The 15,708-nt window shown below is 40.3% G+C and overlaps 1 protein-coding gene across 50 annotated transcripts in view; it reads right to left on the minus strand.

Annotated features, from left to right (window-relative positions):
* plecb (plectin b) overlaps positions 1–15,708 on the minus strand; it is a 165,884-nt gene that overhangs the window by 26,421 nt on the left and 123,755 nt on the right. For 45 of the 50 annotated variants that reach the window (XM_051075819.1, XM_051075818.1, XM_051075828.1 and 42 more), the window contains 5 exons: positions 9,606–9,667; positions 5,994–6,083; positions 4,304–4,381; positions 4,063–4,167; positions 2,646–2,812 (listed from right to left, as the gene is read on the minus strand). In XM_051075819.1, coding sequence (XP_050931776.1) covers positions 2,646–2,812; positions 4,063–4,167; positions 4,304–4,381; positions 5,994–6,083; positions 9,606–9,667 — 502 coding nt within the window. Of the gene's footprint in view, positions 1–2,645; positions 2,813–4,062; positions 4,168–4,303; positions 4,382–5,993; positions 6,084–9,605; positions 9,668–12,180; positions 13,065–15,708 lie in introns of those variants that run through there. The other 5 variants (XM_051075786.1, XM_018683223.2, XM_051075832.1 and 2 more) reach the window with 4 other exon arrangements.

The raw sequence follows: 15,708 nt of genomic DNA on the forward strand, positions 1-15,708 counted from the left end.
GTGACCCCAATGGCTGCTTTCTGTGCATATGTGGTATTTTATTCCATGCATTTTCTTCCTATCACACATCAACCTACTGCCATTACTCAGAAATTAAAATCAAAATGTGGGAAATGGAGTGGGGGTGGGGTGGAGGATTAGATATATGTGCACTTAAATGGTATGACATTCAACATATTTGCAGCAGGGGAGATGTGCTTTTTAAGACCTCCTGCCAGTGGCTATAAATGGTAATATAGCCCACTTGCTCACTTTCTGTCAAACCTGTACCAGCACCTGCTGTTTTGTCCTTTGGGTGTTTGACTCTGGCAGATGTCAGAGCATCTATAGGTGGAATGTAATTTATAGAGTAGCTGACATAATCAAAGCTGACACATTTTAGGTCAGTGGCCAGCCACAACTTGTTTCCCTGAAGGGAGAAAAGTTCATGTCTCTAGAGTACACTACAGGATGACTGAATGCATCACAAAAGCTCATCTATCATTCATTCATACTTGACTCCTAAAAGCATGTAATTAAATCATAATATCTGAAAAAATTAAATGTGCAATGTATATCCCTGCAGCACTAATTATGATATTTAGTGAGCAAGTACAGTATGTGCCCATTAGAATCAGATTCATACAGTTCTCTGATGCGTAGACTTGATTGACTCGCATGTCGTCCATAAACAGGAGAAGACTCCACATGGCGGACTTCCCGAACAGAGTACTGCTTTGTTGGCCTAAGAGAGCTGCTTATGGTCTGGGGCTCTCTTCCATGAAAGCTATGAGACCTCCACCCGTGGCCCAGTTCTTCATTGCTGGACCTTGCCCCTGAGCTGTGTGAACCCCGCCCTGAGTCCCAGGAGGATCCCTCTGACGGGATATCTTCACACAGCATGACCACCCGGTTGTCCACGTCGCTGACAGATCCTGACGTGTTGCCAATGAAGCCCAGGCTTCCCTTCTTTTTCTTGGATTTCTTCCTTATGCTGAGCATCTTAAAATCTGCCAGAGGGTTCTTGTCCGGTTGGAAGTATAAGCTTACTCTTTAGTGGCTGGTGTTGTGGTACAATCATTCATACAAACAAATCTTTTAATGGCTTGATTGCTGCATGTAAATCCATCCTGTGCGTCCTCTCAGGTGTCCTTCATCAAGTGAAGATCCTGTTAATCCTTTAGGGCTGCTGAGATGAAAAAGCCTCCTAGTGGTACAGCCAAGTCACTGCTTCCATCATTGCTTCCATCTTTACATGAGAACTAAATTCAACTGTAGCTATGTAAATCCAGTCTGTGAGCGTTCTCACACCTACGTAAACCCTGGACACTCTAGAATTCTCTGGATGAATTCATATTCTGCACTAGGATACCCTGAATGCCTGGGCACGAAGCAAACACCACGGTTTTCATGTAGCAGACACAGAGTGCTACAGTAACGCCCACACACCACACCCCTGACCTTTTTGAAAGGCAGCGCTAATCCAGCCTCAGGTAACAAAAAAATAAAAAAGAAAGAAGAAAAGCTGCAGGTACATGCTCAAGCTTAAAGTTACTTGTCCCTGCAGGCATCTCTTTCTTGTGATTCATAATGGCTGCAAAGAAATACATCTTGCCGAGCACTTTCTCTCCAGACTCATGAATCATTTTTTTATACCATCTAAAAAGAAAACCAACCAAAGGCAAATTGTATTGATAGATCTTCCTGAGAAATAAATGCACATTCATTTCCCAGGATGTTACCACACAAAGCAATCCTTAACCACTAATTCTACCTTAAAGACACAAAACAGATTTGGGGGAATTAGCATATTTAGTGTTAAACAGTAGAAACATCAGATTTTAGTTTTTAATAGTAGGTTCCCAACAATTTAATAAGCTAATCATATTTAATAGAAGACTTATCATCTTAATATGGCACCAAAGGAGGTGCAGTATTAGTCACAGTTAATGCCTGTCAGTGATATTCCTAGCCTGAAGGCCTGAAATGTTCATTTAGAGGCACTGAGACAGTTTTTTATTAAAGTAAAATGAGCAATGTCAGGTGGAATAACTTGAAAATGGGGTCAAGTGAAGGCATTTTAAAGGAAGAGTGAATAACCAATTTTAAAGCTCAAGGGGATAAATAAAGCTTTCAGTTTCAGCAATGCCAGTTCAACTATATATAGACTCTGCACTATTAAAATTTATCTCTGACTGCTCACTGTCTTTCCATCAAAATAAATCATGTTTCCCATAAACGTTACGTCATGGTTATCATGTCTAATATTATTTAAGGAATAGATACATCAGAGTAGAATTTAATTACAGAGCAGGTTTAAACTGGCATTATGAAGTTTCATTTTACATTTGTCAGCATGCCATGGTCCCACTCCAGCTCCACCGTACTCCATATTCAATAAAATGTACGGACAGTGGTGTGTCATGACAGGCATCAGCATTACTGGATACATAAAAAACACCCGGCATCATGGGTACAATACCGATACATCACTGTGTGTTTGTGCAATAGGACATACACTCTATGTGCGCTCAACCATAGACTTTTTTTTAACAAAAGTAGGTGGGTACATGTAACCAGCAGCAGACATTTCTATCTGTGCTACGTTTCATATTGTTGTTACTCTCTGTGGGATTATTTCCTAGGAATAAACTGGCCATACTCACTAGTGTTTGTGTATGACGGCGTTGAAGAGCTTGCCGTCCCTCCAGCTGGTGGTGAAGTTGTCACAGCGGATGCCCTGGTAGCCATCAGTCATCCTCTGAGACCAGAGCAGCAGCTTCTCCTTGGCAGTCATGTCTTCTGACTGGCCATTCACCTGAATATCTGAGATCTGAGATAATATATACAGACAGAACGTTAACAGAGAGCAGCGTAGACAATTTGAAATATATATACTGAAGAAATATGGAAAAAAATTAGTCATTAGTGGAAACCAAAAGATGACATGATCTTTATATCATGATTAGTCTCAGAGAGAGTCTCAGAGAAATTAAGACCTTTATTATTTCTTGACTTGATTTTCTCAGTTGAGCTCCCTATTGCTGTATTAGATATAATTAAGATATTGGCAGATTGAAGTGTTATTGTTTCTGACTTGGCTCAAATGATGCAGCAGGATTTCTGTCTGGGAAAACGCTGCTGTGGTTGTGGCATCTGGATTACTTTTCATTCGGGGAATTTGGCTATAGGAAAGATGAGTCATAGTCATTGGGTTTTCCATTTTGTTTGTGTGTGTGTATAAATGAGTGTGTACTCGTGTGCAAATGCCAGTCAATTTCTCCTCCTCCTTCCTATTTGAATTCAGATCTTCCATGCACTTTTATTTGAGAGCACAAAGAATTTTTTTTTCTCTGTAAATTAAATCAATTTAGGGTAATCAGATTGTAGGATTTAACACTACATTACGTGATGACAGGGAATATTTTCTCTCCCCTTTGATCTCTCTGACTCACCAGCAACCACAACCCAGCTATTTTTCTTCTGTTCTATAAAAGTATAAAGAGTATCTACAGGGCACAATGGTACCTTCACCAAATCACCTCACCAAACCACACCACTCTTTCCTTTATTTCCCATGAGCAGCATTTTGCAACCTGAACCTGAATCATCTGATATCAGTGGGTGTGTCCCTGTCTATAATGCTGATGCCCAAGAATTTCTGCCTGGCAGCTCCTGGCATGCACAGGAAAAGCAGTAAAAGGCCTGGGTGTATGGGATGTGGTTGGGAGTGTAGCATGTCAACATGTTCTACACTTGGCCTGACACACCCTCCCCTCTTGCACCAGGGAGAGAGTGACTCATACTTACACACCCTTAATGGTGTTGTATTTCTTTATACTGCTCATAAATTAGCTACAGGATGCAAAATACTTGACTGCAGGGTTAGTGTGTTTTGATACTTTTAAACACCTGTAGGAATTTAGGTAAAAAAGATCCCCTTTTGATTAGACAATGTCTTTTATGAGAGGAATTTGAAGAGCAGAATCCACTCTTGATTGTCCCAAGGAGATGTGAAACGGCAGCTGACAGGTCCCAGAGACAGAGGTATAGAGCGATAAAATAATGAAACACAACACTGACAGAGGAGGAGACCTGGAAGTGGAGGATGATGGTCCATATTAACCCCAGGGTCAGCTTGGGGTTTCCATCTGCTATGTCATCATTTCTGATGTTAACCAGCTTGACCTGGGAAAACATAACAGAGCAACAGTCATATAATATTAATGATCACAGCATCACCTGAATACACAGATACAAGCAGGTATCTTGTGACAAGACTTTGGTCGAGTTTCCAAAGTTTTCAAGGTTCAAGGTGTCGTACCTGCCGGTGTTTGAGGAAGTCCAGTGCTATCTGTACATTCTGCAGTTTGTGGAATCGCATGCGTCCTTTCTCTCTGGGCTGTGGAGGGCAGAGAACAGACAAAAAGGTGTTTAGTTAAACTCTGACGATCCTTTTAGTGTACTTGTGGTCTTGGAAGGTGGAAAGCATCCAACCAAAATGGACAAATGACTCTGAAAGAAAACTGATGAAAAGAAATTTAACAGAAAAAATAAATGTGGGAATAACTGGTGATTCCTTATTTCTTTTTTTCAGCTACCAATGAATTCTAGTGGATAAATATTTAAATTTACACTATGCACATAGAGTGCTGAATTTCTTCTTTGGAAATTCTTCCAAAATGATGTTGCTTTCTTTGGCAGTATCCTGTTGTTCACCACTATCCCACACAGAGGTAAAATGAGAATATGAGTATAATAAATCCTTCAGATTAGAAAATTACAGCAGAGGAAATTTGCATTGGCTGAGCCCATAAAATGGTTTTGCATTATTTAAGTCATCTGATAACAGAAAGATTAGCTCATGTTGCATAATGCTTAGTTTGTCTTTCAAATAAATGTAAATCAATAGAGCACACAATATAACATAATGCTGAACAGAAGACAAAAGACCCCAAACAAATATAAAAAGATGTTTCGAAAGAAAAATGCAAAACAAAGTACTGCTTGTGCCAAAAACTGCCTAGTTATCAATGGGTCCTGCTAGTGTCAGCAGTACCTATTGATATATATGTACAGCGGCTATGTGGTTATAGCAAGCATGTCAAAACAAAAAACCATGGAGGTTTGGCTACCATGCACAGCCAAATCATTAAGAAAGCGGAGGTGAAGAATAAACAGGACGCCTACTGTAAGTTACAAACCCACTCACCAACCGAACACTCCTGACCACGTCTCTCTCCCTCGGCTAACCCCAGCAAGAGCAGGGCAAAGAGAGGAGGCGAAGGCCAGACGGCAAAGATCAGCACACACAGAGGAGGGTTAAAGGAAGGCAAATGGGAGGCGAGGGAGGGGAGGAAGAGTAGGAGGAAGAGTAGGAGTAGAGAAGAAGAACGGTAGATCAAAGAGGAGTACAGTACACAAACACACACACCAAAGGCCAAAGTGAGGATAATGTGTCAAGGCTATGGAGGCATTCAGAAGATGAGCAGAGCTTTAGCTGGCGGAGAGAGAGCGATGAGCTACAGCAGCAGAGAAGCTTTTGTACAGATCAGAGTCAAGGGTGTAAATACAGCATCCTAATGCTGGCTTTGAGATGAGTCTGGTGTGTAAAGCTTTAGATTGTAGTTCAAGAAAATAGAAAGACTAAAGGATGTGCGAAAAGTCACATTTGAATAAACTAAATAAAAAATATGGCTGGTAAGATTGCTCTAGAGACAGAGTGAAAGAGATCATGGATGAGAGGGGCACCACTGTCAGTTAATGGCTCTTTGTTTAGCAAAGCTCAGCTCAGGTTAAACCTCTGACTGACAACATAGCTGCAATTAGTTACAATTTACTGCCACTATTGCCACAGGGTGGTATTCCAGGTTGAATTAAGATAAGTACTCCTTATGTAATAAGTCAGAATTAGGTTTCAGTTTAGTGGATGGAGGATGGTGGAGGTAAAAAGATGCAAAGCTTGGGTATATTTGTCATTCTGATGCTGCAGTCGAAAATTAGATGATACTCACTAGTGTTTCCCCAGACAGGACCTCCAACAGAGAGATCAGGTTATGTCCATCTCGAAGGTCTTCATACAGGTCTGTCACATGACGCTGTGACTGTCAGAAGAAACAAGACAAAAAAAAGAAGAGATGTCACAAAGATTCAGAATGAGATTATTGTACTAAAAACGTTGGCAACAGCGAATGGTCCAATTCTTGTGAGAAGAATTGACTTTGTAACATATTTGCAAAACCTGGTGACACAGGTGTCAAACATTATGGTCCAATTAGGACTAGGAGCTGGGGTTAAAGGATTAAATTACAAAAATGACAACTGGTTCTTTTTGCCAGCTGTGTTATATAAATTTTGCTCAGAGCGATCTCTCCACTAGTACAATTCTACACAGGTCAGGAATGCATAGCTGTGAGCAGCCAAGCCCGGCTCTTTTTTCCAAATGCCAAATGGCAGCTGTCATCCCTGACAAGTGATAGATGGGACTATGAATAAAAACTCAGTGAGGTAACAGAGGTGCCCCAGTGAACATAAATTCTGCTAAAAGCACAGAAATATATACATTAAGATGGTTCTTGATAGTTGCATTCACAGATAATGCACAGTCAATTTTTGCAACAGAGGTGTGGTGCAATTGCAACCGGACAGGTGAGTGAAGGTGTTGTGTGACTGGATCAGAGGAGAAAGTTGGAAAACCAAGTGAGTGAGGGGACAGTTTCCAAGTGAGTCAGATACATACAGACATTTAGTACAATCCTGCTCAAAAGTACTAGTACCTACCTCTACCCTCCAATCCTTGGAGAAAGGGGATGATAGATGGATGAGAATAGATGAATGAGTAATGGAGCAATGGAAAGGCATGAAACATGAAATTAAGCTCAATGATTAGGATGAAATTAAGGTGATTTCAACATGGTGGTACATGAGACAGAATAGTTTTTATTAGTTATATAAAAAAACAAATCTTGGTGTGTTTGGCCATGTGGGAAATTGAGGTCCCTGCCCTATAATGGAATGAAAGCAAATTTCCCTTGCAAGTTACAACAGTAGCTGATTTATGCTGGCATGAGTTTTGACACAGTTATCCAACCTTTGATATGCTCCTCCCTACCTGAAGAGTGAAGATCAACGCACAGTGGCTGAATTAAGAGAGGGTAACAAACACTGTCACCACTAGGGGTCACTGTGTGCACACCGAAAATTCTTCTACTTTACCAGAAATGGCATGTTGCAGAGTTTGCATCCATTGCTGTTAACGTATTTGTGTCTGTTTTGTTGAGTTGCAGAGTCTCATTTTAAGGTATGTACTGATTCACATGGCTAAATAAAACATCATAGTCTGATGAGAAACATGATGATTGTTGATTTTCCATATTCAAGCAATGGATTTTGATTTTCAATATAGCTTATTGCTCTGGATCTTATTGTATATAATAGTCTGTTCTCCGTATTGTATACTCAAGAACCATCTATCGCCACCCCTAAATTACTTTGTAAAGAGGAGGCTGTGGCTCAGTTGCATATGATCAGCTGCGCTGTTGCTGCTGAAAGTTAGGTGTTACACTACAAATTGCCCTCTCAGAGTCAAAAGGAGCTGCTCTGAAAGCTTTCAAGGTGAAAATTATTACAACACATGGCTGACAGCCCCTCATCCCGAGCCCTCCACACCGTCTGGAAACAAAATGCTTAACATACCTCTGGGTTTACATAATGTTTACATCATCTCGTGCGATTGCTCCAAACTCTGACGGTGATCCTTTCATTGACAGCCAACTACAATCTGAAGTCAATTTGAAACAATTGTAGTTTTTACTCTAATCAACTGTAGTTTGTAGGAATCTGCTAGAAAACAGATTTTTGTTCTGCAGCTGGACCAATGTTCCAGTCTGTCTTACACAATATAAAAAGATTTACTGAGCAGGGGAAACCACTCAGTGGCCCTTTACAGCTCTATATGGCTGCACCCAACCTATTGTCTGCCCCTGTTAGGTCAACCGTTAAGCCATTAAATCAGTTTAACATCAGTTTAACCTAAGAGGAGCACTCCTGCACGTTCAGACAGTTAACACTTTCCCAGCTAAACCATGCAACCGGGGTGCTCTAATTTGAGCTGTTAAATCAGTTTAAACCATTTCCACCACAGCCTGGGACTGTGAAGTGCAAGAATGTTTGTATGTAAATTTCCTAGCATGACTTTATACTAAAATACTGATATGCTTGTATTACATGGTTTATTTTTATAGGCACAATGACAACAACAATATCGTTGTGAACACTTATGCAACAGTTTAGGCCGGGCATGAACGCAGGTAGCCGCCCAGACCCAGGAGTCTGTGCAGCACATGTGCTACCGTCAGCCTTAACCACCACGGGCTCTGGGCCGAGGCTAGAATTTGCCTTTTTAGAGGGAGCTAAGTGAGTCCAGATGTCTGCAACTCCAAAATTCACAGTGAACACTTAAGAGAAACAAGAGTGAGTAACAGAGCAGAATACGTTAGAACTGCACATTCATGGAAAGGAAAACACTCTTTGTGCTTATTTTTATCCCTCTTGTTCCATTTGTGAAGAAAAAAATGAATGGCCCTGTGTCTGTGGAGTGAATGTACAAATAATGTGGAAGCACTTAATATGTCATGAGGCTGTAACTGTATTGCTGCCAGTGGGAGTTTTCTGGAAGAAAAGTGGCACAGGCAGGAGCATTTTTACTGCTCTGTGGGAGGGGTGTATTGTGTTTCACTCCTAATGAGGAACTCCTGAGTGAGGAGTATGGCCTGTTTGACATTACCCTCCTCCTGACCTGTTTACCTCCTAGAATGTGTTATGCATTGGAGGGCTTGCATGGCTTCGTTTGAGAACAAAGCACGATTGGAGGAGTGCTGATGGATGCTTTACACAGTCTCTCAGCTGATGACAGACTGGACTTCTGGTGAGCCTTCCCATCACGGTGCTATGTTCACAACAGTGTGAAACAGTGACTGACCAGTTAATGTATGGGAGTGTATGTGAATGGGGGGTGGACTGTTGGTAATAATTTCTGCAGTGCCACTTACAATGCACAGGCAAGGGATGGATTACATTTTAAATAGTGAGGGTCTGTCTGTCTCTCCAAATAATCCACAATGTAATATTGCATTCTGGGAGTCATAAAATTTAGTTGTTACAGCTTGCACACAAAATCAATATTGTACTGTGTGTTTATTCAGGTCTACTACTACTAAATCTACAAACTATCCCCCATGATCATTGTTTTGATAGCTATTTATAACATTAACAATTCTTGCCAACACTAATATACATCAAGCTCAACTATTTGCAAATATAATTGCTGCATAATCCATGTATTTCATTCATAAGGTAAATCAATTCTCAAATCTGAGTTGCAATATTTATTTAAAGCTCAACGTAGCATCCTGTGGTTAAAGGCAAATCAGTACAATCACACACTGAGAGAATATGTCAGCTGCTGATTTTTCATTTATTGGTTGAGCTCCATTTTATAAAAGAACCTTGTTCCTTGGAAAATTAATCTGGAACATAACATTGAAGGCATGTGTGGGCAGAAATGTGAGCATCAGTGTACCTTTCAAGTACAATAAGAAAGAAAGTTATTAAGGACAGGTCTTTACCTTTATCAAGTGCTTGTTCACCCATTTTGTGAAGGTCTTTTTCTGTACTCGATCTCGTTCATCTGCAAAACAGAGAAACCACAGTTATCTGACATGTAGGAAAAATGTAAAAACCTGCTATAGCTTTTCTGCAAGTGGAAAATAACAGCATGATTGATGTATTCCTTGGACAGACAGTGACAGAAAATTCACACAGCGAGATCACTTACAAGTTTATTAAATATAAAGGGAGAAAACGTAAGAGGAATTCCCCAAGATAGCGTACTTGATTTCTGTAGGACAAACAGAATTAGCCATTGGGTGGAAAAACACCTCTTGACTGTGCACGCCTGCATCTGAGTCAGACTGCATCAAAGCATAGTCACTGTCAGCAGACGTGCCCCTATTGTCTAGGAAACGTAGTCTCCTAGACAATAGGGAGCGAGGCATCTCATTCTAACACCACTGTCAACTCTTGGACAGAAAGATAAAAAATTCCATGGTAAAAGCAAAATTAAGTGTCAAAACACTCTGCATGATTACCACAAGACATGGCATAACTATCAGAGAGTGCAATTTTCCAACAAGAAACAACACGATCTTGGCGAGGGACACACCTACTAAGACAAAAAACCTGCATACACCCACGTAGTGTTGTGTCCCTATTGGAGTTCAAGGTAGAAACCACAAGGTGTGTCACTGCAACATTTATTATGGACACAGTGGATGGATCCTTGTGTTTCCAGTTCTCTGATGTGAACCCAAATGTCATCTAAAGATTGTGGTTTACTGAACAGTTTTAATTAATGTCTTTTTACCAAGGAACTCACCTTCACTGACTCATACCACATTTAATCCCATTCACATTGCACCAGAGTGAACTATGGACACTAAGACAAAGCCATCTGCCTTATCAGTTTAGAGGGAATGATCTAACTGATCTAACTGTGGCACAGTGACACACCCAGCAATGAAAAGCAAAGGGCGATGATTCAACACCGACATGAAATAGGCACCCAGAGGCTACATTTGTTTTCTTAGGAGGGTGTTAGCAATGACTTCTGCAAATGTGTTATGGAGCTGCGTTTCCATGGAAACCTCATATAGTCACCGATAGACCTTTAACCTCCCCATTTATCACTTAAACCAATAAGGACTCAGCTTTACTACGTGACCTCTGTGGTTCTATTTCCTGTCGGGGCGGGTCAAAATGTTACACAGACTGGAAGCATGGTGATTGGTGACAACACTGAGATGTTTCTCTCTTTGCTGTAGACTAAAGTAGTTTCCCATGGGACCTGCACCTTGACCTGTGAGTCTCTGCATTCTGTTCACACCATGTTACTCAATCCTGTTTCTACTAACGCAACTCTTTGTGGACTCTGGTGTGTGAGTGGACAGGGGCTGAGTGAACTTTAAAAGTATCAAATGTCAGCAGACACAGACGTTTCAGTGAGGTGTGGTGTTTATGGTCCAAAACAGCATGAAAGTCAATAGCAGTCATGGAAAGTACAACTTCTTTACACCTCTACTCCACTTCATTTCAGAGGGAATCATTGTGCTTTTTACTTGATTATATTTTTTGACAGCTTTGGTTACTTGTTACTTTGAATATTAAGATACAACTTATATGTAATGCAATGTTATAGAATAAATGATCCAACAAACTGGTTAGAATTGCAAGATACAACATTTAAAAGCTACTGATACATGTAATAATAATCTCATTATGTAATTAATAAAAGCACTTTTGAGTATTTTTTTCTACATAATGAGTGGTTTTACTTTTGATACTTTTTTACTTAAGTGAGATTTTGAGTGAAGACATTTGTAACAGTAGTTTTGCATAATTGAACTACTACTTTAATTTAAGGAAACACACTATCACAATGGCAGGTTCAAATATATGAAGTCAACTTATCACTGCATGTCAAAGGAGGGCTTTAATTGGAAAATCAATTTGTGGAAAGTGCAAATTATCTAACGATTTAATTTGAAGACAAGTAAAAATGCCATAAGTTTCTAAGAAAAACAAAACAATCTGATTGGAAAAAGAAGAAGAAAATGCAATGCATAATTCATCCTAGCTACAACTCAACTGTAGCCACAGTGACTCATTCACCCCAAAACACATGCATGCTACACAACAAAAACTGTGAATGGGCTTTGCTGACCAATACGATGTGAGGAAGCTGCTGATGCATTAGAAAAGGGGAGTATCCTCCCCTGCCACTGTGAGGGGAAAACACTGGACACTACAGTCTAATCAGAGTAACAATGGCTATCATTTTAAATATAAAGTTAGATTGCTGCATGTTATATTATGACATTCAAACTTCCCAGTGACAACATTGAAGACACCACTAACATTTTTAAACCAATAAAGCCTCAACATAAACCTCCTCAGACTCTTGCAGTCAAAAACCTAAAACTTGAAAACTTTCCAATGCTGAAATTACATTAACTGCTTCTCTCATCTTTTCCTGGAAAAACACTTAATTCTTGCCCAGCAGCTTCTTACACACATGGGAACAAATAGATCAAGATTAAGGCTTGCAATTAAGCTAGTTTCCATTAATTGCCACCATACTAGTACCTTTCCTGCCGTCTGTAGCCTTCAGCATCCCTTGGTAATAACCTTCTTCTGAGGGCATCCTCTCTCTGCCCATGCTGTCAGTGGAGAAATTCCTGTACCTCTGCTGCTGGGAGGTCATTGTCACCGTTTGTCAGCACACAGAATAATAATCCTAATGATAAAATATCCTTGGTGTTTTTCTCTCTGTCCCTCTGGCCTTCAGTCCGTCCCAGAGTATGCAGTCCTGTGGCTACAAGTCAGCACTTCACAGACCTATGATTTCTCTCTCCTTCTTTCCTCTCAACCTCCTCACTCCCTCTTTGGGTTCGGCTCTACCCTGCTTTTTCCTCCTTATGTTTTTTTTTTTTCCTTCTTCTCCTGCTTACTCTGTTCCTTTCATTGCAAGTGGTGCCTGTGGGCTATGAAGTCTGGGCCTGTCCCTGTGTGTGATGTGTGAGTGTGTATTTAGTGGCGCTAGTGTGCGGAGGACATTGTGGGTAGGGCTCTAAACACACCCCTTCCTCTTGCAGTGAGGCAAGGGAGAAGAAGGAAAGGCGGGGATGCATGAGGTGTGGTAACTTGTATGTACTATCATTTAATCGCTTCAATTGCGCAAGAAAACACTCACACCAGCTGAGTCACTAGGGACAGTAAAAAATCATAAAAGTTAGTGCTGATAACCTTCAATGCTTTAAACTGCAGGAAATGTAACTGCATAATTTAGAGAGAGCCTAAAAGGGTAAAAAAGTTTCTCAGGCACACACACACACACCCAGACACACACATCTTGTGGTTAATGATTTCCTATTCACAGCATTCCTTAGACATTTCACATTAAGAATTACTCACTGTGACGAAAAAAGAAAAGAGATGGGGGATGAGACAGTTTTGGAAACGGCTGCTATGGATTCCAGACAGTGACGTATGACCACACCCAGAACATCACTGATTGACTGAGACATATAGGGGACTTGTAAATCAGCATTTGAGTGTGCCTGTGCATGTATTTAAAGACTAACAATTCTATAAAAATAAAAAAAAATCATTAAGAGAGTATAATGCCTGTAATGAAAACATGTGCATTTGTTTTTTTTTTTGTTTGTTTTTTTTCCTGCATTTTCTTTTTCTTTCTTCCATCTTGTCAGTGTTGCACTTTATTAATCTCATGTCTTAATAAAACCACACTGTCTACTTGTGTTAAAACTTTTTCTTAACTCTTGGTGATGCTTGACTTGGTGTACTCAGAAGTCTTTTTTTTCAGCCACATTTCCAGCATCATTTCTCAGGAACTACACATTTCCTGCTCTGTGGTATTTAATCCAAACAAATTGGAGGAACACAGGACGCATCACTTCCTGTAAACCAGAGGATTTTGCCAGGAGGGGAGAGGGAGCGAGTGTTTTAAACAGCAAATGTAATATAACAGGAATTACTTGAGCAGTTTTTAAGATTATTACCTCTGGTTCTCTGTCTGGAAAATTCCGAGCACACACACAAAAATGCACTTTAGACTAATCAATCAGTCATTAAATCCAAACGACAAGTAGGAATTTTTTTAGCAGTTTCATCGGCCAAATTTCTGCTAAAGCAATCTTACACACCTTTTGCTAAACAGTGACTCCTGTGGCAACAAGAGGCAATTACTTTTGTAAATGCTAAAATGCACTCTAGCTGTGGTATGGGTGTAGGAGCGTCATTGCAGTGGAGAAAGTGACTAAGAAATGTCAGTTAGTCAGCAATACGAGGGGGCTTCAAAAAGTTCGTGGAAAAAAGACAATTGGAAAAAATGGTTTAATTTATGATGTTTATTTTTGCATTTCAACATGCATTTAAGGGTTCATGTTAGAACATGTTATGACACGTTGGTATGCGAACATACAGGTGCACTGAGATCAAAATCCCAATGTACTTTTTCCACAAACTTTTTGAAGCCCCCCTCATGTGTTTGTAGTAAATCTTAAGTTTATCATGACTAATATTAGCTGAAATTAGCCATCTCAACCTACTGGTCGTACAGAGTTTCCCCCAGTGTATTGCAAGCCTAGCAGCCTCCGAGGTCGGAGCACTGGTGAATGTACTCAATGTATTTAAGGATGTTATTTAAACTACAGTTACGTGGGAATGACTCAGTTGGAAACATACAAATATTGGTTAGAAAGCTTGAGAGCATGCTGCTTGTATGTCCTGGAATCAGGCTCACTGGCCAATCACTACATGTGATCAACCTTCAGCCATCGGGCCTAACAACTTTTCTAGGGGAAACCCTGAGACATTTCCAAACAAATAAGGCTGTAGCAGCAAAACTCCTGAGTGTATTGAATTGAGAAATGGTGCATTTCACTGCTTAAAGGGGGCAAGTTTTCTTTTGTAAGCCTAAGATTTTGTTATTTCTCCTTTCTAAAGGTTACATATTCTTGCTTTGAAGTTGCACATGTGAATCCAAAGTCCCATATTTATTTACTTTGGGTTTCATCAATAATGGTCCCCTACATGTCCTGACAGCTAAGCTGGAGGGCAGGGTGTGTCTTACATATGGTAAACCCTGCCCCTCAAGCCTCAAGGTGGGTATATATCCCATTTTCCCAACCCTGACTGACATCACTTTATCAGGAATCTAAAACCACTTTTTCTTTCAGAGCGCATGGTTTTGAAAACTACCTGTATGAACATGAAGGTACTTAGTGTATCAGTTTAAGTGTGTCTGGGTGGGTGTGTGAGTGTGTGAGTATGTGTGTGTGTGTGTGTGTGTGTGTGTGTGTGTGTGTGTGTGTGCGTGTGTGCGTGTGTGCGTGTTGTGCGTTGACTCATTTGAGCCACGTTAGCAAATTTGGAGACACACCTTTGTAGTTCCATACACTGTCTAGGCAAGCAAAGGAATTAAGGAGTGGTATGTGGGTAGGCAATTAAAAAAGGAAAAAGAATCAGACAGAATTTACTGCAGAAAACTTTTTGTTGTAAAATGCTCTGGCATTTACAGCCTGAAACTAACCATTCAGTAATATGATTTAAAGAGCTGTAACATATCAGGCTTTAATGAATGAGAACAGTAAAAGCTAAATGAGACAGTCATTTCCTAATGTAAAACAGAATAGAATACGACAGAGAGAATCAAACATAATGGTTTTGCCAGGCTATCTGAGAAGCAGAGACAACAGTAGATGGTAACTGAGAACTCAGTGACATTCTGACAGTGGAACATGGATCGACCCCCACAGTGCTTGAGCTGGATTTCTAAACCTCATGGGAAGCACTAGCAGGGGACCCAAATGGGAAAAGGCTAGGACGCAGAAAGTGTGGAACATCTTAGTCATGAGATCTTTCCTCCAGAAAGGAGACATATCATTAAGGTCTCAACATGCTTATTACTCTGTTCCCTCATCTGGCTTCATCAAAACCAGATGGAACACTTGGGATTTTTATATGAGCAGTGAGAGTGTGGTGAAAATATGAAGAGAAAGTATTTTCTTTCTAAATGACAAGTTTGAGGTTTGATCATATTTTATGTTGGAAGTGACAGAGTTGTTGGGTTTCATCTTCCCACACTGATAT

Source organism: Lates calcarifer, linkage group LG15 (genome assembly GCF_001640805.2).
Source record: "Lates calcarifer isolate ASB-BC8 linkage group LG15, TLL_Latcal_v3, whole genome shotgun sequence".
In the NCBI taxonomy this organism is placed as follows: domain Eukaryota; kingdom Metazoa; phylum Chordata; class Actinopteri; family Centropomidae; genus Lates; species Lates calcarifer.